The following is a 25901-nucleotide window of genomic DNA, read 5'->3' as shown; positions in this document are numbered from 1 at the left end:
GGTAAATAACACCCATGCTAATTGTCTGAAACAGTTTCTAATCAGCAATGATTGATGTAAGATTTTTCTGTGGCAGCTTCAAGACAAAAGGACTCAGGTATGGTGAAGCCGCCTGATATTTATTAAAACAAAAAGGAAGGAAAGTTAGAGGATCTCCTGGAAGATTGAAAATAAATGGGTTAGATAATTCAAAGCTAACCCCAAGTTAATATAACTGTCTCTGATTGCTAGTTGGCGGGGTGGATACTGCAACAATATCAAAGAAATGAGAACAAATCTGCACTTCTCTCTTTAAAATGGCTTTTCAGTCAATTTGCTGAAAGGAAGAAGTATCATAAATGATATTCTGTATATCTGATTTACTTTTTTATGATATTAGGTAGGAGAAAAATAAGTCTGAGATGATGAAAATCAATCACTATGAACAAGTCAAAAAATTTTAAATTAGAAAAGGTCATTTCATGTTGGCATGATTATTGGAAAAGGTAGGAGTTCTAGGGAAAAATAGGTGTGGACTAATGAGCTGAATAAACAATGGGGCCTGTATTTGTTTCGACCATACCTACAACATATCATATCTATTTCTAGGAAGTCCCCATGGGCTGCAGGGGACAGGAAGATCCTGATCTGTGACAAATGGACTGGATGGAATTTTCAGGCTGAAGAGAAGTTGAACCCACAAAATCTTGGATAGTCTTTCATGAGCTTAGCCCTGCAATCACGCCCCATACAGTGAGCCATGGTGCATGCATTTTGAAAAGCAGCCTCCTCCCTTCCCTTTTCCTCTTTGTGACTTTGTGTATCACAAAAGCAGCTGTGAGCCAGAGGTAAGACTCTGGAGTTTACTTGGCTTCCCTTGATTGTTACTGACTGCCCGGGTCTGCTCTGTCCCTCCCAACTCTTGCCAGCTAAAAGATCTCTCTCCACCCTGGCAGGATTTGTAAACATGCTCCCCAAACACTCAGGAACATTGGAAGAACAACTTTTGGGGCAGTGGCTCTCCAGCTTTCTGTTAAACAAAATGCTCTTTAACATTTGATTTCATTTCAGAATAACGTTCTTACGTTCTTCGGATTCTACAGTCGTGAACGCTCTTCACCATTCTACAATTGATATAAGCTATACTGTCTCTGGAAAGGCATTTCTTTAGGAAAGATATTATTTATGATCATTGGGGGACCGAGTTAGAGGTTTTTTTTGTTTTTGTTTTTGTTTTTTTAATAGAGTTTTGTGTGTCTTATTCTTAAATTTAAAAAAGTATCTTCAGAAGGCGCCATATCCATCCCCTCGAGCAGTCACTGCAAAAGTTGGGTAGACCTCATAGGTTGTATATGCTGCTAAGTCTTGTCCAAGGGTTACCGCTTGCTTGAGCTGGGCAGCAGACACAGGTGCAGTTGCATTAGGGACAGCATATCCTGGAGGAAGAGGCAGAGAAAACTTCATGAAAGGAATTCACATTTGCTCCCTTTTGGCTTATTTGTCTTCTTTTAGACATACGAACTTTTAACATATTACTTAAAGCTAAAAGTTAATATGTATGTTTTAAAAAGTGCCCTTAAGGACACAGTATGTGGACTCAGTGATTTTCAATCACATTCAAAAAGTCCTAGGACAATGTTCCCAAAAGTGGGATCAACCACCTGTGTCAGAATCACTTCATACTTAAGAGAATTGAAGATGCCTGGGATAGGGCCCAAGAAAGAGAAACTTAACAGGATGCTGAGTTGATTAAAGCTTGTGATTTATAACTTTTTGAAGGTTTCCAAATTTATAAATGAGAAAAGGTGACTGAGGGGCTGGCCAGGCATGGTATGTGGGGAGGTGGGGCTCTGTGGGACCGGTTCTCCTGCAACCCCACACCTGCCTAAATGAAACATTTAAAACATTTGCCTTTACCCGAGAAGATGTGTAGAGACTGGGAGATCAGTAGGAGAAATACTGTAATGGTTAAGTGTAGTTCTCCATAATACCTTAAAAGCAAATGCCTAACCTGTCCATATTTAGATCTAACTATGAATGGCAGAAGACCTTCGTACCTCCCAAGCCCCTCATCAAGCCTGTGCTTGGTGTATTCAGAGGCCTTGATGCTGGTTCTCCCCCTCAGAGAACCAAAGTATCCAAGAATTAAAAAAAAAATCTATGCGCTTTCATGTTAGCATTGTGTCTAGTGGATGAACATTCACTTTTGAAGAAGAGAGCATATTAGCTACCATCTAAAGCATTATTTCTCTGTATTGTTTTAGTCTAAAAACCTGAGTATTTCTGAGATGATCCAGAAATTGTAAAAGATAACAAGAGAAAGAGAGAAGTATACTTAAGTACAAATGGACACCTGTTTTTCATTGTTGTTTTAAACCTCATTTGGTTTATGTGCGGTAGAAGCCTGCCCAACACCAGACACATTGATTTTTTTCTGGTGGCTTCTCAGAAAGTGGTGGCAGGAAGCTGGTTGGATTATTTTGAACAAAAATTGAATCCATTCTTGGCGCATTCACTTTGGTCAGTAATGCTGATTAATGCACTAGAGAAGTTTGGTCCATTTTCCAAGGATAGGAGACATGTGTTAACAGTTACTTTCATAATTTTGGAAACAGTATTTCTAAACTAAGTGAGTAATATAATTGTGTGAGCGTGTGCACACATGCATGCATGTGTTCGTGGCACATATTTTACCTTTAGGGATTTTGAATTTTGTTTTTCAACTTGGTAAATTTGTTAAGTGCCAAGGTGTTTGGGTTTCAAACCGATTCTTCCCTTGGAGCCTATTATTCTTTGCTTGACTCCACAGCAAAGTTATAAGAGAGGCTCTCAGATTCTTAGGCATTCCCCAGACAACACTCATACCCCAAATATTTTTAACTTTTCACAGAAGCCAATAGAAGTGAGAATAAGATAAAACATTCTTGGGTAAAAGCAAATCCTTTCCAATGTGAAAGCAAACTTTGAAATTCTTCTGACAGTGGCTCATTAGTTTAATAGTACATTTGTTAGGTGTCTTTGGGGTGCAGCTTTCTGCAAGACAGGAGCTCAACTTTCTCTAAGAACTGAGAAGCCCTAGCAGGCGTCCTGAGTACATGGACATGTAAACACCCTGTTATGTGGAAAGCAAGCACCGGTTGCTGGCCCCGCACTGCCCAGGAAGGACCTTGCCCTCTGCAGTGTCAGCTATTACCTTGGTAACCTCCGAGGGACTCACCACAGAGCGTCTCCATGTTCTTACAGAGAAACAAAGCCAGAATTGAGGTCACTTTCAGATGTGAAACATCATTAATATTAGCCTCACTGACCAGAATGGAGGATATATTCACAACTTTTGAGAAAACAAAACAAAACAAAATGCTGAGAATGAGCCCCAGGTGCAGTGGGTGTGAGGAATATAAAATTTCTCACACCTACACATGACCAGTATATGAATTAATTAATCGATAAGAATGTCATCTTTCTAGGTATACTTAGAGCTCTAATTTGGACTTATGTAGAACATGCTGACACAGTGACAAGTCAAAATGATAGATTTCTTCAATAGAAATAATCTTTTACTAAAAAAAAAAAGGACAAAAATTTTCATCTGAGAAAAAATTTCCTAAACAACTTTCTTCCTGGTCCCCTTCAGTCTCTAAAGGATTCATTTTTAATTATTACCATTTGTTGTGGGTACATAATAAATGGGGACAAGTCTTTTAACATGTGACCTCTGAACGCATTGTTGATCCACAGATAGGCTTTGCTTTAAGCAATCAGCATATGCCCCAGACCAAAATTATAGAACAAATAAGTTGAGTCCTGATTATTCACATATTGAAAGGATCTCTGTCTGTCTCTCACTCTCACACACACAATTTTTGACTTTAAAAAATCTCTTTTGGAATCAAATTAATAAAAGTAGATTGAAGATTGGAGAGGGAGAAAAAAATTGCTGAAAAGCTAATTGCCATTGGCCAAATTACTTAATCTTTTCATACATGGGCTCTTCATTTGTGTACTGGACCTTCTGATGGAACCTAACTCTTGGTGGTATCATGAGCGTTACTAAGATATTATAATGCTTCCCGACCATTTAGGTGAGTGCCTAGCACACAGTAAGAGCTCCAATAAACATCATATATCTATAGGTAGTTTCAAACTCTCTTACTAAAAGTAAAAACCAAAACAAACCAGACTCAGAGAGACTGACTCATTCAAGATCACACAGCAGTTTAAAGCTGAGCCAAGACCAGAACCCACTCTGTTGCCCAGCTTGATTTTCTTGCCTTGTGTTTTAATGAGTCACTCATTTGGGAAACTCTTTTTGGTCCCAAGGTGGTGCAAGTCAGATTGCTGTAAGTGGGGTTCACAAACATTTCTATGATTCAATGGTACCAAAAAAGGGTTTCCCAAATACTCTCTGCAGGGCGCCATTTCTGGCACAATTTTCCCATACCTGGGAAAGCAGTAGCAGCAGTAGCCATGGTGCCAGCATCGCCTCCATCAGTGGGGATGCCCAGGGTCTGCAGGGTGTATTCGGCTGCGTACGTCTTTGCTTCATCCACATAGGCACTCAGCTTCGGAGGTGTGAAAGGGTGGCTGGAAAGCAAGTCAGTCAGGGTAGGCATTTTTAAACTGGTACAACTGAGTCAGGTGAAAACCTAAGGCACTATCAGTTTTGTAAAATGACTGGATGGTGGTTTTTTGAGTGGGTGTTTTACATTCTGTTTGCTATTAAAGTTTCTAAATATAGGTTGCATGTAGGAATATTTACAAATTGATCTAGAACATCAGTGGTTTATGACATTCCTGGGACATACAAATAATTCACTACATGCCTTTTCTAAAGCACAAGTGAAACAAATTGTTTCTAAAAGATATAGAAGTGCAGGCTCATGGTAAAATTCAGGAGGTGATATCCGCTAACAGAGAGGTCATATATTTGGTCCCAAATTAAATGATGGGCCATTGTCTTATTATGTATAAAAATGGTAATTTCATATGCTTCAACTTAAACATTGCACAGATGAAATAATGGGCTATAGCTTTGTTTGTTTGAAATGGAGTCTCACTCTATTGCCCAGGTTGGAGTGCAGTGGCATGATCTCAGCAACCTCCACCTCCCAGGTTCAAGTGATTATCCTGTCTCAGCCTCCCTAATAACTACGACTACAGGCGCCTGCCACCACACCCGGCTAATTTTTGTATTTTTAGTAGAGATGGGGTTTCACCATGTTGGCCAGGCTGGTCTCAAACTCCTGACCTCAAGTGATCTACCTGCCTCAGCCTCCCAAAGTGCTGGGATTATAGGCATGAGCCACCACGCCCAGCCAAGAATGGGCTATAGTTTTTGTTTCTATTACATTTTACACTACTGACTGTTTTCCAATGGTTGGTGATACTACACAACCTTCATTGTGTGTATGAAATTTGGGGGCCTTTATATGCCAGCTTCATGGCTGGCACATCCCAACTATACATCTCAATGCTTACATTTAATGACAAATGAGTAGGTAGTAGGCCTCAGTATCTTGTTTAGATGGTGATTAAGTGCATTTAATTTACAAGCGCATCCTGCTCTAAAATGGTAAGGAATTTGGAGAAGTTACGCACATTGCAGGATTCTGGCTGGCTAGGGCAGGAATGGTTATTTTGTATAAGAATAGTTGTCTTTGGTCTTGTCCAATGGCAGAGTGCAGCTGGTACACTGGCTGTCCCCAGTTATTTTTCTGGCAAATCTCTTCTAATATCTACAAGAATAAAAAAAGTTATTTTCCCCTCAAATGACACATTCACATTATATCCCAAGTTTTCAGATTTTTAAACTCTAATTTTCAGAGTTCAAGCTAATATCAGAAGATATAAAATGCCACATGGTTTAATGACTCATAAAATTTAAGATGAACTCTATTTGAACTCCATTTAAAATGTTAGGTCTATTAGTTCATAAAATCACTTTCACACCATTTACTGTAATATATTTTTAGTTTAGTCCATTAGCTGTAACTTTTTACCAAAAGCTTAATTTTATGATTTGTTTGGAATATTTGTTTTTGTAAAAACTGTTGCTCCAACACTGTGTGCATAGATTTGTATAGATTTACTCATTATTACCCTCAGTCTCTGTGTTTATAATCATTTAGAGATGATAACCTAAGAATATATTTTTATTTCATGTCATTTGCCATAGGGTTTTAATCTCACAATTTCATAAAAATAGAATTAAAAAGTTTAATGGATTGGTATTTACTGAGCATTCCTAGACGGGTGTTGACAGTTGTAATGTTTTTATTTGTTTGGTAAGACACTATTTCTGGCTTTTTTTTTTCTTTTGCTTAATGACAATATGCTTTTTAGCATCCTCCTGCACGTTGTTTTCTTCTGTAATTACTCCAAACTGAATATTTTCTAAAGATTCATAGTTTCTTTATTCTGAAGCCATTTTTGGTTGTCCAGAGGTCCTGACGCTCTCGTTAGTCAGCAGATTCAGTAGACTGTGGAAAGCAGGGCATAAGGCTGAGAAAATAACTCTGGAAGACAGAACAGTGCCTCAGGATGTGTCTCTGGGGTTTCTTACCTCATTTATGCTAACTAACCCAGCTGCAATAGCATGATATTTTCCAGTTTATTAATTTGTAGATTGTTCCTATTTTCTCTATTGACATTTTCCTTTTAATACTCTTGTTGTGTAGGATCCCTTGTCATCCTCAGAGCATTCTCTGCAGTTCTTGGGCAATAATAATGGAGCTTTTGCTGGTAGATATGACGCCTGCCTGTTTATGCCAGGTGAGCAAACCCGGGTGGAAGGAACACCAGCTCTCACTGCTGACTTTGCAGGGCAGTATTTGTCTCTGCTTCTGGCTGGAAGTTCATAACTCTACTTTGGGGTTGTTTAGGCCCCATCTATATTGGTTGGTGGTGGCATGGTGTTCATTTCTAAGCCATAGTTGTAGAAGGTCAGAGAACAATATTATTAATTTGTCTTTTGTATAAGAATAGTTGTCTTTGGTCTTGTCCAATAGCAGAGTGCAGCGGGTACACTGGCTGTCCCCAGTTATTTTTCTGGGGACAGAGACACTTTCATTAATTGATAGAGATTATTACTGACATATTAATATAAGACATGATGAATTTCTAACTTGAGTTTGACGTGAAACGAAGAGATCTCTTTTCATACTATCACAGCTATCAGAACTACTATTATACAGACTTTGTGACTATTATTTTTTATTTTCGTAAAAGATTTCTAAGGATTCCAGTACTTTAATCAGGTTCTTGGTTTTGGGTTTTAACCCAAGAGAAACTGGGTGACTGGCTTTTATATTTTCTGAACAAACTTCATCATATCACTTCCAGATTTCATTATGGTTATATGTTTATGTGTCAGTTTTTTTCCCACCGGATTGCCATCTAATTTTTGGTGGTAAGGATTTTTTTATATTCACTTCTGCATCTCCAGCACCTAGTGCACTACATGGTGCATAAGAGAAGTTTACTAAATCTTTTGTGAACAAACAAATGATTGCTGTTTAGCACTCTGGTAGGCTTTCTTTTTTTTTAATTCCCTGGGTGGGGCTAGCAGAAACCTTAGATAAGCTAATTTGTGCATAAAAGAAAGTCAGAAATCCCACTGAAAAATTACCCAAGATGAGCTTTTAGAAAACCAAGTTTTCTTCTGGATTGAAATTATAAGGGCTACTTCCATAAATGTGGGGCTATAAGCCTACCTTTGTCACGGGAATAGGGAAGTTTCCTTTAAGACACACAAACTGTAACTGATTATTCAGCCAAAATATATTTCAGAGAGATCAGCACCTATCACACTCCCACAGGGAACAGTCTCAGGGTGAGCATAGACCCTGTTTTGTTTTATTTTTAACCCTGGGAGTCAGTTTCCGTATTGAAACTTGTATAACTTTTAATTTTCCAGTAATAAAAAACACAGGTTAATGTTGAAGTATGGAAACTTAGAACTCTTAAATGAACACAAAAGAAACCCCTCTCTGTAATGCCACTGCCGCAATATAACTATGGAGGAAGAGTTAATTTGGTATGACTGACGACATCTCATAGTTCATAATTCACCTAGATATCATGGTGGAGTTTTCTCTTAGATACAGTATTTCCAAGAAAAGATGTCCTAAATGGTCTATTCAGGGCTCTGCCATAATGCCCTTCATTTGCCAACCAACCTGGCTGACATACAATAGGCATTTATTCTGAGATGGGGTCTTTGCCTCATTTTATTTTCATTTAGGGTATGGGTTGATAATTCTTAATAGCTTTCAGATTCTTTGCATTTCAGTGGAATATTGTTCAAGGTGTTAAGCTTTAAGATTTTTTTAAAAAGAGAAAGGACCTATAATAGAATAACGGCACCTGATGCCCAGCATTCCCTCAAAGGGTGTGACATTGATTGAATGCTTTATATATTAAAAGAAAAAAAAAAACCCATAGCTTGAGTAGGGATCAAGTCAAATCATTTGGTAAAAGTGAATGATGCTCATTGGCACAACTTAAAGAAACTATTTCTGGAATAACATTACCTACCTGGGGAGCGAGTTTAATTCCTTGGGGTTTTAACGAGACAGGATTCATTGGCGTGAGCTCCATCCCAGGTAAAATATCATAGAGTTTGTCTTCTCTTTTGTCTCCTTTGGCCTGGTATCCTCGACCCAGGCCTGTGTATGCCAAATAGCCACGGCCGCCCAGTCCTCTCACTCCCGCAGCCCCTACAGGTACATTCATGTAAATTTCTAGGAATGTAAGAAGGCATTAAACTGAATCAAACCACCAGAAAATCACCCTGAATCTTACTGTAATGGAAAAGTTAGCCCAATTCACGTTGATTATTGCCCTGAAGATGGGTGGGAAACTCTAGGATTCTAATGTAATGAAACTCAACATAAGGTAAGGTTTAACATAGGTGTCTTTCTCTTTTTTGAAAAACTACCTTCAGAAGATAGCGATGCCATTGATAAGTACAATACTGTTGATAAGTACATAAGCAACTTAAAAATGTTGGGAGAGAAATTTTGCAATTTTTGTCTTTAGGTTACCTTTTCTTGATATTTTCTAATATAGACTAATAAAGACTGGGAATGTATTTATTACAACATTCCAACATAATGCGACCACTTGTTTTGAAATCAGTCTTACATAGAGACTGTCACTGATCAGCATATTAGAAATAAATTCTGGCTTCTCTAATTATCCCACCTCCAGTGACTTATTGGAAAACAAGCATTTAGAAAGCATGCTTTTAGGTTCACCATCCTCTCTCTGATGTTCGGTCAATGTGAGGCTTAAGTTTCCATTGAGTTTCATGCATAGATTCCTTTTGATTTTTGTTTTGCCATGTTGCTACTTTGATTTTATGTTGATGGCATAGAGATACAAAATTAAATTGATTACCCTTCATCCATGAATATCATTCATTGATTCCTTTCTTGTTATAAGATAGGCATTTTTTTCCGTTATAGTGGAGTTTGTTTTTTTCTACATCATAACTGGTTGACAATTTGTATTTAATGTATGGATTGGTTAATGATGTGATTTTTCATTATAAATGCATAATGTTACAATGATATAATTTATTGTCACATAGACAAGTTATCCTAAAGGAAATCCTGATTACTTAATTTACATTAAAATTTTGGGGCAAGTAATTATGAGTATGAAACTTTTAAGGCCGTTGAAGACTAGAGCTCCTAGGATGATCAATTCAATTATACTGAAAAATAGTAAAACATAGTAAGATAATTGTTTCCACAGTAATCTAGATGTGCCTCTTTGCTTCTATGTCAAACCCAAGAATAGACTTAAATACACAGTTTATTTATCGAATTGCCCAGATTCATGTCGTATTTAGAGGACAGAACTGGAATTCAGTTGGCGTTAGCCATATCCTAGAAAAACTAATCTGAAGGAGCCAAAAAGGCAGGGACAAGCTAGTTTCTTGGAAATAAAATAAAGGCTTTCTTTATCTTCTAGCTTCCTTGAAGAAATGGAGCTTGGAAAACTACTCAAACATTTAGAATTCTTACAGGATTCAAATGTGAAATGTTTATTGTTTTATTAGCAGCCTGATTGAGGGTTTTTTCTATTTGGTGTTTATTTAGTTCTTCATGTACTAAAGAAATATAGTAATTTCCTTAATAATTTGGCCTTTAAGAAAGTATAACACATATTTCTTGGAGGACATCAGATGAGAACCTCTCATGTGTCTGTTAGATTATATTTATAATAATTTGTGATTTGTATATTAAGACAATGCAACTGAGTCACCATCAAATACACACATGCCTTGAAAGGGTTTTGCTATTTGAGGTAATTGGTTTCCACTGGACTATACTGGTCTATTCCAGAAGTGTTGTAATGAACCACAGATGACTGCACAATGGTGGACAAGTGATACAAAAGAAGCTAACAGTTATAGAACTAGGTTTTAGTTTGTGCAAATTTTATGGACCCATGTAAAGTTTGAATCTGTGCACTAGGCTCATTTGCACAATGTTCTGACCACGTTTTTTCAATAACCAGTTGTAATGTGAAAAAAGACTCCTATCAAAGGAAAACTATTGATATAATACTTGATTTTTTTAATAAAAAAAAATTTTCAGTGCTTTTCTCCCAGTGGACCCTTCCAATGTATCTAAGGCTACTGCAATTTGAGTCATTTGAAATTTTAGGATTACTCTAAAGCAAGATCTGACTGGAGTTACCTCTAATAGAAGGGGCTCGGATAATGGCTCTGTTGCTGAGGTGTCCTTTGGTGGCTGGGAAATGAAGACTGGGAATTGCTGCATAAGCCTGAGGGGCATAGAAGACAGGAGCTCCAAGGTAGGTTGTGGTGGGATCATAAACTTGGCCCAAAGAGTAGGTGTACTCTCCTTGCAGCATGGTGCCCCTTCCACCTGTGCCTCGGGTGTACCTAACATAACTGTCCTTGTCCACTGGTTTTGCTAGGGTGACTTCAATGGGGGAACCGTCCAGCACCTGTTGTAGAGAGCAAAGAAAAATCAACATGAGATGATACGAAGATAACCAAGTGTGGCTGAGCCCTAATAACATGATTCCTTCTAAGTGTTAGACTACTTGCTGTAGGTTTATTGATTGTATCTTGTCATTTTATAGGTTTGTGTTTGTATGCCAGTTGAGTTTTTTCTGAGCCATTTTGTTGGTAAGATGCATAAGATGCCAACAGGTTTGACAGTGACATATTGGCCGGTGTCCACTGACATATTCATTATAAATTTATAATCTGGTTACAGTCACTGAGACAGAAACTTATGTAATATTTTTATTAGGTCATATATGTGTTTTAAATTACATATCTATATAATTATATAACTACAATAAAATTTAGTTTTGTTATGGATGGTATAAAATCTCCATTACCTAGCACAGTAAGATGAAGGTGAAAGGAAACCAATAACAAAATCTTATCAATTATTAGCATTTAGCATGGGCAGCCAAATCAGGCCCTTCCAGCTGATAGCCTACTAACTGCCTTGCTCCTTAGATCAGCCGCACAAGTAAATTTTCACAGGAGAAGAGAGGCATACTGTGGCTCTACCAAAGGAAGAGGAATCTGGGAGGCTGTTGCATTGCCTGCCACAGGTTCTTCCTTGTGAAGCCACCTTTTGATCTGCTGAACAGTTGGGAACTAATAAACAGGGATGACAGTGGTCAGGAGTAGTTGGGAGTGAGAGTAGTATTGAGGTTCTCAGATCATGCACCGCTTAAAACTTGTCCTCAAAAATTATTGACACAAATTTTGAGAGTGTGAACAGCTCCAGATGTCGAAGATAATGAATGTATGTAGATCTACACGTGCTACTAACTTCTATGTATTGCTTACCTACACAAGAAACAAACATGGGTCTCAACAAGTTCTTGATAGATTGATGTATTTATTATCAAAGGAACAAAGTATTGTCACAAAGCATTTGTGGCTTTTTTTTTTTGAATAAGAATGTGATGATCCTCTGTTTTATATACAGAAGACTTTTATTTAAAGTGTTTCTACAGAAATTCACATTCACAGCAGCTGAGTGTGCACTCTTACCCTCTGATTTCAACAGTGCCTCAGTGGTTCCTGGATTATCGAAGTCTGCTGGACAAAGCTTGTGCTTCATGGTCATCCTGACCATTTTGTTCAGCCTGTGGGTCAGTTTGTCTCCAGTATTATGTATTTACCTTACTTTTTAGTAGCAGGAGCCAGTGTCAAATAAGTTAGATGGAATACTCTGATAGAATCCAGATGATATTCAACAATCTTATATTGATGTTGATGTAATTAGAAAAAATAGAACTGGCATACTGAAAATAGGGGAGGACCTTGGGTATAAGATTATTTATATCTTCAGTCTGGTCTTGAGGAAGATGAGAGACTCAAATAGGTCTCTGCTTATAGGTACTTCCATATCAAGATACATTTTGCATGGAATGATTCTTTGCTGCAAATTCAGATTTCTTGTAATACATTTTGTTCTGCCTTCCTCTGTCCCATCCAAAAGCATTTTAAACTCAATATTGTATTTTAGTTATTTAGTTTAGATATTTCAAGAGCTAGGACAACATCTTATTAATCAGTATAACCCAAGCTTAGTAAAATTTCTTTCACTTCACAGACTTGGAATAAATGAATAATCATTCTGAAGCTCAATTCATTATTTTTCTCTCTGAATAGGCTTCCCTTCCTGAATTTCATAACAACCTCCCATATTTGAAGCTTATAATGACTTCTCCTTCTTTTTCACCCCTATCTCCAATCAGTTCCTGGGTCCTTTGAATTTACCCCTACTGTTCTGTACATAGTTGTCTCCTGCATTCCATTCCTACCTAAGTTCAAGACCTTATTTTGTCCCATTTGGGTGACTATAATAGCTTTATAACTAGTTTCTATGACATGTTTCTCTCACCTGTATTAAAAAGGCAATTCTTACTAGGCTAATTTTCCTAAATTGTAAATGTGATAATTACTGCACAAAAAAATTCAAGATCTCACCTCATCTAATAAATTAAATATAAATTTCTATATATATGCTCAAAAACCATAGTTCCTAGGAAAACTTACTCTAGATTTTTCCATACCGTATTATAGTCAAGTGTAATATTAAATATATATTTAACTAAATAATATGTGTAAATATTACTATAAAAATATCTAGCTGCAAAAATTGGGAATAATTTGAATATGTTTCCATTGTAATTATTCCAATGTAATTATTGGCATTTAATTTGTGATGGCTGTTCCTTTCCAGCAATCATCGTGTATACTCAGGAATGTTTCCATATAGAGAAAATCGAACTTATAGATTGTTTTCCAAGTAATAACACTTTTATGACATTAAATGTGATAATCAATGAAGATGAAATAATGCTTTTCTTTATAGACATGTATTTAACTATGCATTAGTTTTTGCTTTGCAGTTGTCTTTTTTGTATTTCAGAGTGAATACATTCTCCACCCCACCCTCCAGCACTCAAATATTTTTGAGTTTGAGCGGGCCCCTGAGGAGCTAATATGCAAGAGGCTCCACAGTGTCTGAAGGGCCTAGGCTAAGAGATCCTCCCTTTGCCATCTGGATCCACTCCCTATGGAATTCACCACCTACTAGCTCCGGTCTGCTCTCTGCTCTGGGAGACTATTCTACATGGGATCCTCTTTAGCCTTCTAGATTGTGATTGGATTTAACCAATGCGGAATGCTGGTAGGAGGTTGGAGAAAGAGACAACAGTGAATTTGGGGCATTTATTCTGCCCTCTTTGAAAGGTCACCTTGGGCTGACTGTGTCCTTTGACCAAAATCACTACTTCTTTCTGTTCTCTTTTCTTTTTTTCCTTAATGATGGGGTTTCACTCTGTTGTCCAGGTTGCAATGCAATGGCACAATCATAGATCACTGCAGTCTCAGCCTTCTGAGATCAAGAGATCCTCCCACCTCAGCCTCTGGAGTAGCTGGGACTACTGTAGTAGTCCATGCCACCATGCTTGGCTAACTTTTTGTGGAGATGAGGTCTTGCCATCTTGTCCAGGCTGGTCTCGGAGTCCTGGGCTCAAGCAAACCTTCCACCTCAGCCTCCCAAAGTGCTGAGATTACAGGTGTGAGCCACTGCACCCAGCTACTTATTGCAAAGAGATCTGCTCTACACAATTCTCTCCCCTTTCAGGATTTCTATTAATTCTCCAGCCCCTTGTACCTTTGACTCCAGAATGCTGTGAGCCCCAAATTCTGACACTCTTTTTTTGATTTCCCTAGTCCCAACTCACACTTTTGTAATTAATTCCTTTGCTATTTGTTTTCTTTTGGGACCCTGGCTGATGCCAGATCCAATAGGTAAAACAGTCCCATGTGCATTATGTTCCAACCAAGTTACTCCACATTTTCCTGTTCTCCAATCTTGTCTTTCTCTTCTCAAATTCTGTGCCTCTGTCTAAGACTGCCTGTCTTTCCATATTTTGATTTTTGAAATTATACCCAATTTTCATGGCTTCTTTTAAATATTATCTTCTCATATCCATGAAGATGTTTTATTCTTTATGGCCCACTTCTTCCTTTGAACTTGCTCACCACGTTGATCTCTTTTTATGATATTTACTTGACTGTACTTTGCACATGTTTGTGTAGTTGTCTTATTCCTCCAACCAACTTTTAACTGTTTGTCAAACATCTTTGATTCTTTCTGTATCCTAGCATGATAAGTGGTCTACAGAAGGTTTTAAATGTTTATTGGCTTGATACATAAATATTATATTGGTTTCTGTATACAACTCAGTAGTGAGGATATAGAAGCTTCCCCAGCCCCGACTCTTGGCAAGGTGAGAGACTCTAAGCTTTCCCAGTGGAAGATCAAACTATGAAGGCAGAATAACAGCTATCTTGACATGTTTTTAATTCATCAGCTTCTAAAATACTGCAATAAAATGATGATAATCTCTTTGAAGTAATGAGAGAAAACTGGAATTGTGAAAAACACCTTGAAATAATCTACTTCAATCTCCTCTTTCCATGGAAATTGAGTTTCAGTGCCTTGTCCAAATTAGAAAAAAAATAGAGCTAAAGTTGGATATATTAGGTACATCTCCAATTTCCATTGTATTTTCCATCATTTCTCTTTAGTACATCTTAAATGGACTGAGGCAGCCATGTCAGAGAAGGCTGGAGTGAGACAGACTCGCAGGACTGTGCTTTTGAATGTAATGTCCGCACCAAACTTGGATGGAATCTGCATATTTTTTTCTTTGTTCTACCTTACCTTGCCATTTAAAGCTTTCATAGCCTCAACTGCATCTTCTCGGTTACTGAAGTGCACAAAAGCATAGTCTCGAATTTTCTTCACCCTCTCCACAGCACCTGTAAAATAGAGTGAAAGTTGCCCCATTAACAAACTTAAGAGAGCCCTGAAAGTGATATATTTTAGCACCTAGCTGCAAAGAGTATTGCATTTTTTCATGGATATCTCATATTTAAGAAAGGATCTCATCAAGAACATTCAACTGAAGATGTTTTTTTGGCAGTTTTAAAAATAAAATTTATATTCTGACTTATTATAATTTGTTATGGATTTGTGTTTTCCACTTCCTAGATTATAAGGTCTCTAAGCATAGGAATTCCACCTTCCTTTGCATCTTATGTAATGTAAAAGATAGTACCTTTTGCATGGCAAAATATTTGTTGAGTTGAACTCAATTACTGATCATTTTACAAACGTATATTTAGGTGATTACTTTTTTAAGTTTTATGCTTTTCATCCCAGCAAAATGTCTTTATCTCTTTTGTCTTATGTAATTAACTTTAATTTACTTTTTAAAACTTAAATATTAGGTAACTACAGTTCTGATAAGGTAACTGAGATTTAGAGTCCACACAGAGAGGAACTACAATTGTATTCCCTATATCCTTATCCATTAATCTTTAAATAGAAAAGCAAAAAGAAGAAAAAGAAAGTTGTTTCCACAAGAACATCTGGGAACCAAGATAAGTTGCCTGCCTTGCTGTCATGATAGCTAAAGACTGGAAACAATGTAAATATCTACTATTCTACTTTGAGGAATGTCTCATACAGAAACACTCACACACATGTACAAGAATCATGCATAAGAATATCAATTACACTACTGTTGAAAGAGCAAAAATAAAACAATTTAATGTCTATTTTCATGAGTGATTAAATCTGCTACATTTATACCAACACCAAGGAGTCTATACAGAAAATAGACCTGTATGTGATTACATGCAAAGATTAAAGACCTATATATATATTTTTTTCAGACAGAGTTTTGCTCTTGTTGCCCAGGCTAGAGTGCAATGGCGCGATCTCAGCTCACTGCAACCTCCGCCTCCCTGGTTCAAGCGATTCTTCTGCCTCAGTCTCCTGAGTAGCTGGGATTACAGGCATGTGCCACCATGTGCCTGGCTAATTTTGTATTTTTAGTAGAGAAGGAGTTTCACCATGTTGATCAGGCTGGTCTCGAACTCCAGACCTCAGGTAATCTGCCCACCTCGGCCTCCCAAAGTATTGGGATTACAGGCATGAGCCACTATGCCTGGCCCAAGATCTACTGTTAAGTTTTAAAAAGTTATAAAATAGCAAGTACAACATTATAGCATTTGTGTTTTTAATAATCCAAAACTGTATATATATGCACAAAATTTAAATACACTTATACAGAAAGCAAACTGAAAAGATAGAGACCAAACTCTTAACAGGGGTTACTTCAGGAATGGGCAGAAAAGTTGGGAAGAATGAAGGGGATTTTCATTTTGTAATTGATATATTTGGCATTTTACAAATATTTGCAAAATTTATTTATGTTATTTGTGTAGAAAACCCAAACAAACCATCTATTTTTATGTAAAGGAACTGCTGAACATGATAGCAACATATAAAAATGAAAAAGATAGTTGTACCGAGATAGTTGGATGTTGTATTTTTAAAATGTTGTTGCTTACTCAATTTTAAAAATAGACCTTTTGCTTAGAGTGAAGGTAAGGTGGAAATTTGTTTAACCACTGTTAGTTTAGCATGCCAATTATCTTCTTTTACCCTACACTCACTTGGGTGTACCTTGAGAGTCTAGGGAGACAACATAGGATGAGACATTATTCCAGGGAAAAGAAGAGGGGGAAGTCCTTTCTGTCCCTATCAAAGTTTCATTATCCTCTTAGATTCAAGGTAACAAAGGTAATTAGAGTTTTTACTCCCTCACATGGTTCAATGACTAAGAATTATCTTCCTTTGGAATAATAGTGAACCTGTAACATAAGGACAATTTAAAGACATTGTGATACTTCTCTTTACACTCCCTTCAACATTCGACCCTTGACTTCTTATGGCAATGGTTATACAGAGCAAAATCATCTGGCCAGGCTAAGGATAAATAAAGCTCTCTGAGACCATGAAGCATGGGACATATAATTAACTGAATATCCAATATGGTCTCTTCACTCCTTTCAGTGTCACACGGGGTGATGATCATGACTCAATCCCATGACTCGTTTTTGTAATTGAGAAGAAAGACATTGGCCAATGATGACCTTCACCTTTCCAGTCTTTGCTCAGTTCATATTTCAATGTCATTCTCCACCTAGACTCCCTGGTCTGTTATCTCCCTGAGACGAGGACCTGCTTCAGAGACTTTGTGGTATCATCTTCACCTGGTTCCTGCCTACTGCCTTGGACACAGGAGTTACTCTATAAATACACATGGAATAAGGGAATATTATCAGTTAATTCAAACCCCAACTTCTGTCATCTACACCAGTTAGGTGGCATTTCAGATGATAATGAATTTAGATTTTCTGAAATTCTGTTTGCAGATATTTCAAATTATCTTACACTGTTGGATAATTTCCAGATGCATCTGGTTTTGGAAAATTTGATATTTAAAAATTTAGTCTTATAAAACAGACAAGTTAAAAAGTTAGAGTTTGTGTCATAAAAGTTGGTTTTCTCTACAATAGCATTCACCACATGGCTTATTTTAATATGTTTCTTCTTTAGTGCATAGGAGTTTGTTTAATAATTGATCCTCATCTGGCAGAGGGTGAATCCACAGAATATGAATGATCATTATTACCCAATCATCCATTAGCAAAGAAGAAAAAGATCCTCTGAAATCATGATGCAAGGAATTGGAAAATTATTGCTGTGTTTATTATCAACTTGTCACAACACATAAACCTGAGGAGAAATACACCTGCACGCCAAAGGGAAGGTTATCAGAGGGTCATGGTTCCCCAAGTGTGGTCCCCAGACCAGCAGAATCAGCTTTGCCTGGAAACTTAATAGAAATGGAAATGCTTGAGCCCACCCACGATGGGCCATACAATCAGCGATTTAACATGCCCTTCAGGTGATTCTAATACTGCTAAACTCTTGTAGGAAGATCAGATTTTGTAGAATGACTATAATGGGAAATTCAGCAGATACCCTTAGGCTACAGTAGGGAAGAACAAACCATCTTCAGATCCCAATTTTTGTTCTAATTATCATTTATGTCTCTGAGTGGCAATATAGTATTATTCAAGTTCACCATGGTTAAAATGATACATGGTCAAATATTTTGAGGTAATAGGTAGGTTCCTCTGAGGGACCTAAACTTTAAATGGAATTTTTAAAGAGTCATTTTCCTGTTTCTTTCCATAAATTTTTCTAGATAAGTATAGCCTTGGCACAGTACATACTTTCCAAGATGAAGCAAACTAGTTAGCTCTGACGTTTCCCTCTCAATGCAGCAGATGTCTGCTAGTTGTTCACCTTCAGCAATTCATATTTTTTTTTGCAGAGGGCCAGGAAGAACAAGCCACACATCATTATATAGCCCTGAGAGTTGTGCCACCAGCTGCAGACTATGACCTGAAATCTCTGGACACACTTTAGTCCCAAGAAGAAAGAGAAAGTGAGAGAGCAAGCAACAGAGAGATATGTGACGTTCATTATTTTCATGATAATTAGTAGGATTCGGGCACACATGTCTCTTCAATATATGCCAATACACAGACTGGGAAAGCTAATGACCAGGGACTAGGAAAGGAAGCAGCCTTTTAGTAGTTTCTCATTCTAACCCTTGGCAAAAAAAGGGTGCTGTTTTAATTAGATAAAAATAAGAAGTATTATTCACTCTGGGAAGGTAGAAAGTCAACATGCAATGAGGGGAGAATAGTGGGCAATATTTATACACACACATTATGGTTCCTATGCCTACAACTGCATCAACATTCAGATCTCAGCTTAGATGTCACTTCGAAACACAAATCTTCTCTTCACTCCAAGAGTAGTCTGTCTAAGATGTATTTTTTCTGGAATTTCTTAAACTTTTTCCACGCACACATCATACTTGTTGGTTCCTTCCCCAGTGCCTCGCACATAGGAGCTACTGAAGGAAAGACAGTTGAATGAATGAGTAAGTGAATGGAATAAAGATTGGGCATGAGAGTATTAAAGTTTTTAAGAACATGTCCTTTACCAGATTTGAGTTCAAATCCAGGATCTGCCACCTGCTAGCTGTGTGACCCTGGGCAAACCACTTAACTACTCTGGGTCCTGGTTTTCTTATCTATAAAGTAATGGAATGAATAAAGCAACCTGTATTATAGAGTTGTGATGAATAAATGACACATGCTGTGAAAGGGCCCACTGCAATGCTTGGCACACAGTAAGGTAGTCCATCGTTTGCAGTTTCTAGCTTAGTCATGGATTCACAGCTGTTGGTGTGGAGCCACACCATGACACTAATATTTCAGGGAAGGCAGAGTTCTTGAGGCTGGAGAAAGATCCTTGGTGAGTCTTTCAAAATGGAGCAGTGACATCCTTACTGAATATCCTTCAGAGCAAATCATCAGCTTATCATTCTGTTCTATCTGAAATATCACCCAGAGTTGGAAACAGACAATTTGAGTATGTGCAAGTGAGTATTCTCAGGTAGCTTTGACATGACAGTACCATGGCCTAAGCTTATTAACAACCTATAGAATTTGCCAGGAGGCTGGGACATTCTCAGTTATGAAAGGATATTACTACTATGATAACCCTAAGCCACTGCTGCCCAGAGTGTGTTTAAAGACACAGTAATCCCACAAGATGATATGCCAACAAAGAGCAGTCGTGCTTCAGAAATTTGAAAAATGAAGCTTTCTGTATCTCGGAGAATTTCAAAGCATGTCAGAAGGCTAAAGACTGATAAGTTCCATAATGAAGAAATTAATTTAATTTTGCAGAATCTGGTGTTTACAAGTTTATTTGACCATGGAGCACTTTTATCAGTAACATCTACCAAAAGATTATAGAATTAATGTTCTGAACTGTTTTTGGGAAATGGTAATTTGCACATTGTTTCTTGAAATGCTCTACCTCTCTCAGTGTTGTAGCTCCTATATGGAAAAGAAAGAGATGGGAAGTCAATCTGGTGGCTTAGAATTGATACTGAAAAATATTGGCAAGATGAGTAGCAACTAACTATCCCCTTCCACCTTCCCTTTATTCCTTTCCCTTCCTCTTCATTTAAATGAGGTTCCTAGGATTGTCACCTTTTACTTATGTCACAAGTGTATTCCGTTAGGCCAGTGGTTCTAAACTGGGGCAATTTTGCCCACCCATAGAGTATATTTTGCAATGTCTGAAGGCATTTTTGATTATTACATCTTGGAGGTTGCTACTGGTATCTAACAGGGACGGGCCTGGGATGCTGCTAAACATCTTACAATCCACTGGACAGACCTCTACAGCCAAGAATGATCTGTTCCAAAATATCAATAGTGGTGAGGCTGAGAAACCCTGCATCAGACATATAGTTATGGCATGCATTGTTTATTACAGTAAATATTTATTGAGCAATCGTTGTACCCCAGAGCTTAAATGTCCGAGGAAGGAGGAAACAATAAGAGGGGAAAAAAAAACTCACGAAATTTATAGTTTAGTGAAGAAAATAGGTATTCATTAAATAATCACATAGATAAATATAAAATTATAATATTGATAAATATTATTGGACCATATGGCTTGATTTTCTAATCCAAAGTTAGGAACATAGTTTGAGAGGTTTGCATGCAATTATGAGATGAGCTAAATAAAAGCATTTCTACTTAAAGTTATGGGAAGTCATCGCAAGCATAGGTGCTTTTAAAGAATGTTTTGAAAAACTAATCTTGTATATATGTCCTACCTGGTTTGATATTGTTGAATTCCTTTTCAATCATCTCTTCAGAGGTAGACAGCATAAGATTTCTTACATATAGGATTTTCACTGAAGACATTGTATCTTCATCAACTTCTACTTCTGGCTCTGCCCAGTCTACTGCAATAGGATGTCCCCACAACTGAATTCTTCCTGTTGAAAATGATCACAATTATGATTAATTATGTACAAATCAGGACAACATCGTCTCAGTTTATACTGATGGTCTTTTAAATTAGCCTGACCCTTGAGGTCTTGAATGAGCAAGAAGACCATTAAAATTGGTGAGTATTGATCTTAAGAGACATTCCAAATAAATGGAGTAACTGACTAGAAGGGAGTTCTGTGTGACCAGTGACTTGTTATAACTATTGATTATAAGGGGAACCAGGATGCGGTTTGAGGTTGAACAGAAATGAGGCAGCAGAGGGCACATTTGGCTCTTACAACAACACTCATTGGATGAAGGTAGTCACTTAAGGTAAGATAGCAAAAGGGAGAAAGGAAAAGTATGGATTTAGGGCCCAGATATAGAGTCTGACTCCACAGAACATTAAGAAGGTTACTAGGAAGAGTATTTACTGCCGTTTGAATCTGTGTTGTTAATTAGGCTAAGTACCACAATTGAGATGTTCAAAAAATGGTGTTTCGGCAAAGGTGGGTGGGGCTCAGGCATCCTTAGCTTGTTTTCTGTCCCTCACACTTGGTCAAGGCTTAGACCAGCTGTGTTCCCTCTTAATCCTCTTTCACAACATGAATAAATCTGGAATCTGGAGACATTTTTTTAAAAATCCTAATTAAGAAGACAGATGACAAGCAACGGAAGAGCCTATGATGAAAAATTTAACTCTTCTGAAAAGGGTAGTTGTTCTCCATGGCTACATATATTTTTGTATTACTATAAACACATTTTATTGAGTGTCTTGTACTGTACCATCTGTTTTTCATGTGCTATCTCAGTTCCTTCTCACAGTAACCCTGTGGGGAAGTGAATGACTCCCAATTTTACAGAATGGGAAAGGAGCTTTAGAGAGGATAACTTTCCCAGACCTGTTCTACTTAACCGCCTCCCCCTTTTTTGTTGTTGTTTTGGTTTGGTTTTTTGGTGACTCTGCTCCTGTACCCCTACACAGTGCAGATCTTGTTGAAGTGATGAGAGGGGAGTGAGAGTCAACCCAAGTTCTAAATTTCATTGGAAATCTAGTTTGTTTTTTATTCATTGTTTGGGAACAAACTTTATCCCATAAGCAATACAAAGCTTAAGAGAACAAAGTCAGGAATACTCAGTATTGGTAAGGGTTTATTTGTTTAATTACTACACATGGGAAGCAATTATTTTCAATAAGAATGTATCTTTATATTCCTTGAAAAGCAGTCAGTAAAAGTGTCCGCGGCACTGGCATTCTAAAACCCAAATGGAGAATAGGCATGTCTTAAGAGATAACCGACCTTAGAGAAGCTGGCTCTTGTTACCCTAGCTGTGACCGTCTTGTTCTGTATTGCATTCCAGGGGCTAGTTTTCTTCATTACTCTCTTCCCTTCCCCTTTTATGCTTTACATTAGACTTTTTTTTGTTTGTATTATCCCAAGATCCCCAAGATCCCCAAGGCTCCCATGTAACTCTGGTTTTGGTAGCTCTGGTTTTGGCCAAGCTTATCCTTGGCCCCATATTGGGTGAGGTTTAAAAAATAATGAAACCTGGATTCCACCCAATGATGTACTAGAGCCAGTTCTTCTCTACTTGCAAAAATAGATTATTTTTGCATTTCTCCTTCCACGCTTTTTAAAGTTACGATTAGTCAAAATTGCATCTATTTATGGTATACAACATGATGTTTTGATACATGTATACATTGTAAAATGATTAAATGAAGTTAATTAACATATCCATCACCTCACATACTTTTTTTTGTGGTGATAACATTTAAGATCTACTCCCTTAGCAATTTTCGAGTATACAAATACATTAACTATAGTCATATTATACAATAGATTTCCAGAAATTATTCATTTTAATGGAAACTTTGTATCATTTGACCAATATCTCTCCATACCTCTGCCTCCAGCCCTGGTAACCACCATTCAACACTGTGCTTATATGAATTCAACTTTTTAGATTCCACATATAAGTGAGATTATGCAATATTTGTCTCTCTGTGCCTGGCTTATTTCACTTAATATAATGTGCTCCAGGTTCACCCATGTTGTTGCAAATGACAGAATTTCCTTCTTTGTAAAGACTGAATAATATTCCATTGTAACTAATAAGCTCAGTACAGCTGTAAAATACAAAACTAACATACATAAGTAAGTAGCCTTTCTATACACTAACAACAAGAAATCAAGAAAACTGAAAAAGAAATCAAGAAAACATCTCATTTATAATACCATCCCCCCCACAAAAATACTTAGAAATAAATTTAACCAACAAGATGAAAGATCTGTATACTTAAAACTATAAAATATTGATAAAAAATTAAAGAAGAAACAAATAAATGGAAAAATAGCCTATGTTCATGGATTGGAGGCATTATTATTGTTAAAAGGTCCACACTACCTAGAGCAATCTACAGATTCCATGCAATCTCTATCGAAAATCCAGTGATGTTTTTCACAGAAATAGAAAATACGATTCTAAAATTTGTATGGGGCCACAAAAGACCTTAGCCAAAGAAATCTGAACCAAAAGAACAAAGCTGGGGTCATCACACTACTTGATTTCAAAATATACTACAAAGCTGTAGTAATCGAAACAGTATGATACTGGCATAAAAACAGACATTTAAGCCAGTGAAACAAAATAGAGTCCAGAAATAAATCCACACACTTAAGGTCAACTGATCTTTGCAAAGATGCCAAGAACACACAATGGGGAAGGAACAGCCTCTTCAACAAATGATGTAAGGAAAATTGGATATCCATATGCAGAAGAATGAAATGGGACCCTTATCTTACAACATACACATAAGCCTAGTTAAAATGGAATAAGATTTAAATGTAAGACCTGAAACAGTAAAACTACTAGAAAGAAACAATAAGGGAAAATTTCTTGACATTGGTCTGGAAAATTGTTTCTCGGCTATAACCCCCAAAGCACAGGCAACAAAAGCAAAAATAGATGAATGGGATTGCGTCAAACTAAAGTTTCTGCACAGCAAAGGAAACAATCAATGGAGGAAAGAGATAACCTAAGGAATGGGAAAAAATATTTACAAAGCATACATTCGATAAGGAGTTAATACCCCAAATATATAAATAACTCAAACAATCAATAGTAGGAAAACAAATAACCCAATTAAAAATGAGCAAAAGGCCAGGTGTGCTGGTTCATGCCTGTAATCCCACCACTTTGGGAGGCCAAGGCCAGTGGATCTTCTGAGGTCAGGAGTTTGACACCAGCCTGGCCAACATGGAGAAACCCCATCTCTACTAAAAACACAAAATTAGCCAGTTGTGGTGGCGCATGCCTGTAATCCCAGCTACTCAGGAGGCTGAGGCAGGAAAATCACTTGAACCTGGGAGGCAGAGGTTGCAGTGAGCCAAGATCATGCCATTGCACTCTAGCCTGGGCAATAAGAGTGAAACTCCGTCTCAAAAATAAAAAAAAAAGGTCAATGGATTTGAATAGACATATCTCAAAAGAAGAAATATAAATGACCAACAGGTATATGAAAAAATGCTCAACATCCCTAATCAGGAAAATATAAATCAAAACTAAAATGAGTTATCACCTCACACCTGGTAGAATGGCCATTATGAAAAAGATCAAAGATAATGTTTTCAAGGATTTGGAGAAACGAGAATGCTTGCATACTGTTGATGGGAATGTAAGTTGGTACAGCCATTATGGAAAATAATATGCAGGTTCCTCAAAAAAAATAAAAATAGAGCTACCATATGATCCCGCAGTCACCATACTGGGTATATATTCTCCCCAAATGAAATCATTATGCTAAAGAGATACCTGCATTCCCATGTTTATGGAAGCATTATTCACAATTACCATGGTATGGAATCAACCTAAATGTTCATCAACAGATAAATAGACAAAGAAAGTATCAGAATTTTGTGAGCCAGTTAAAGCCACGTTGGTAACTTGAAATCAGCCACATTGGGAGTGTTAATACCATTGAAATTGGCAAATGCTACAAATCAGGGCTTTTGTTTTTTTCTCTAGGAGCTGGCTGTTAAAGATTTACCAGCTCATTACTGACCTCCGGACTGCCCTTCCCAATTCTGATATAAGTGGGCTGGATCTCAGGAGTTTTACAAGTAGCTTAGTTAATTCTAAAATGCAGCTACAGTTGAGTACTACTGCTCTAGCTTTAGTCTTCTCAGCCTAGGACCATGAACTGCTGCATAAGGCTAAGAGAACAGACGTGAGAGTAAATATAGGAAGCAGTGATTTCCACCAATATCCTTTTGAAGGCCTCTGGTGAAAGCGAGTGTTACAGAGTGATTTGAGAACATGAACTTGAAGTAAGACAAGTTCAAATGTCAGAACAATGATCCTGGCTAGAAAACATATCCTTTCTAACATCAGTTTCCTTATCTACAACCTACTATTGTTGTGAGGTCAAGAAAAGATGATGCAGATAAGACTTAATAACTTTTAAATGATGATTCAACAATACACTCTCCTTTTAATAATTTTTCCTGTTTTTGTATGTGTATAGTTTTCTCAGAATACGCACTCTTCGAGTGCAATGGTTAGGTTCTCCTTTTTTTTTTTTTTTTTTTTTAAGAATCTCTCA

The 25901-nt window shown here is 37.3% G+C and overlaps 1 protein-coding gene across 3 annotated transcripts in view; it reads right to left on the bottom strand.

The window, feature by feature from the left end:
* Positions 1-1093: 1093 nt before the first annotated feature.
* The window catches only part of A1CF (APOBEC1 complementation factor), a 77917-nt gene continuing 53109 nt past the window's right edge, over positions 1094-25901 (bottom strand). For 2 of the 3 annotated variants that reach the window (XM_011990282.1, XM_011990283.1), the window contains 7 exons: positions 21136-21300; positions 15228-15325; positions 10689-10962; positions 8515-8720; positions 5578-5714; positions 4421-4563; positions 1094-1415 (listed from right to left, as the gene is read on the bottom strand). In XM_011990282.1, coding sequence (XP_011845672.1) covers positions 1264-1415; positions 4421-4563; positions 5578-5714; positions 8515-8720; positions 10689-10962; positions 15228-15325; positions 21136-21300 — 1175 coding nt within the window. In that variant the 3' untranslated portion in view covers positions 1094-1263. The remainder of the gene's footprint in view (positions 1416-4420; positions 4564-5577; positions 5715-8514; positions 8721-10688; positions 10963-15227; positions 15326-21135; positions 21301-25901) is intronic. The other variant, XM_011990284.1, reaches the window with a different exon arrangement.

Source organism: Mandrillus leucophaeus, unplaced genomic scaffold (assembly GCF_000951045.1).
Source record: "Mandrillus leucophaeus isolate KB7577 unplaced genomic scaffold, Mleu.le_1.0 Scaffold376, whole genome shotgun sequence".
NCBI lineage: Eukaryota > Metazoa > Chordata > Mammalia > Primates > Cercopithecidae > Mandrillus > Mandrillus leucophaeus.
This window is presented reverse-complemented; position numbering and strand designations above follow the sequence as displayed.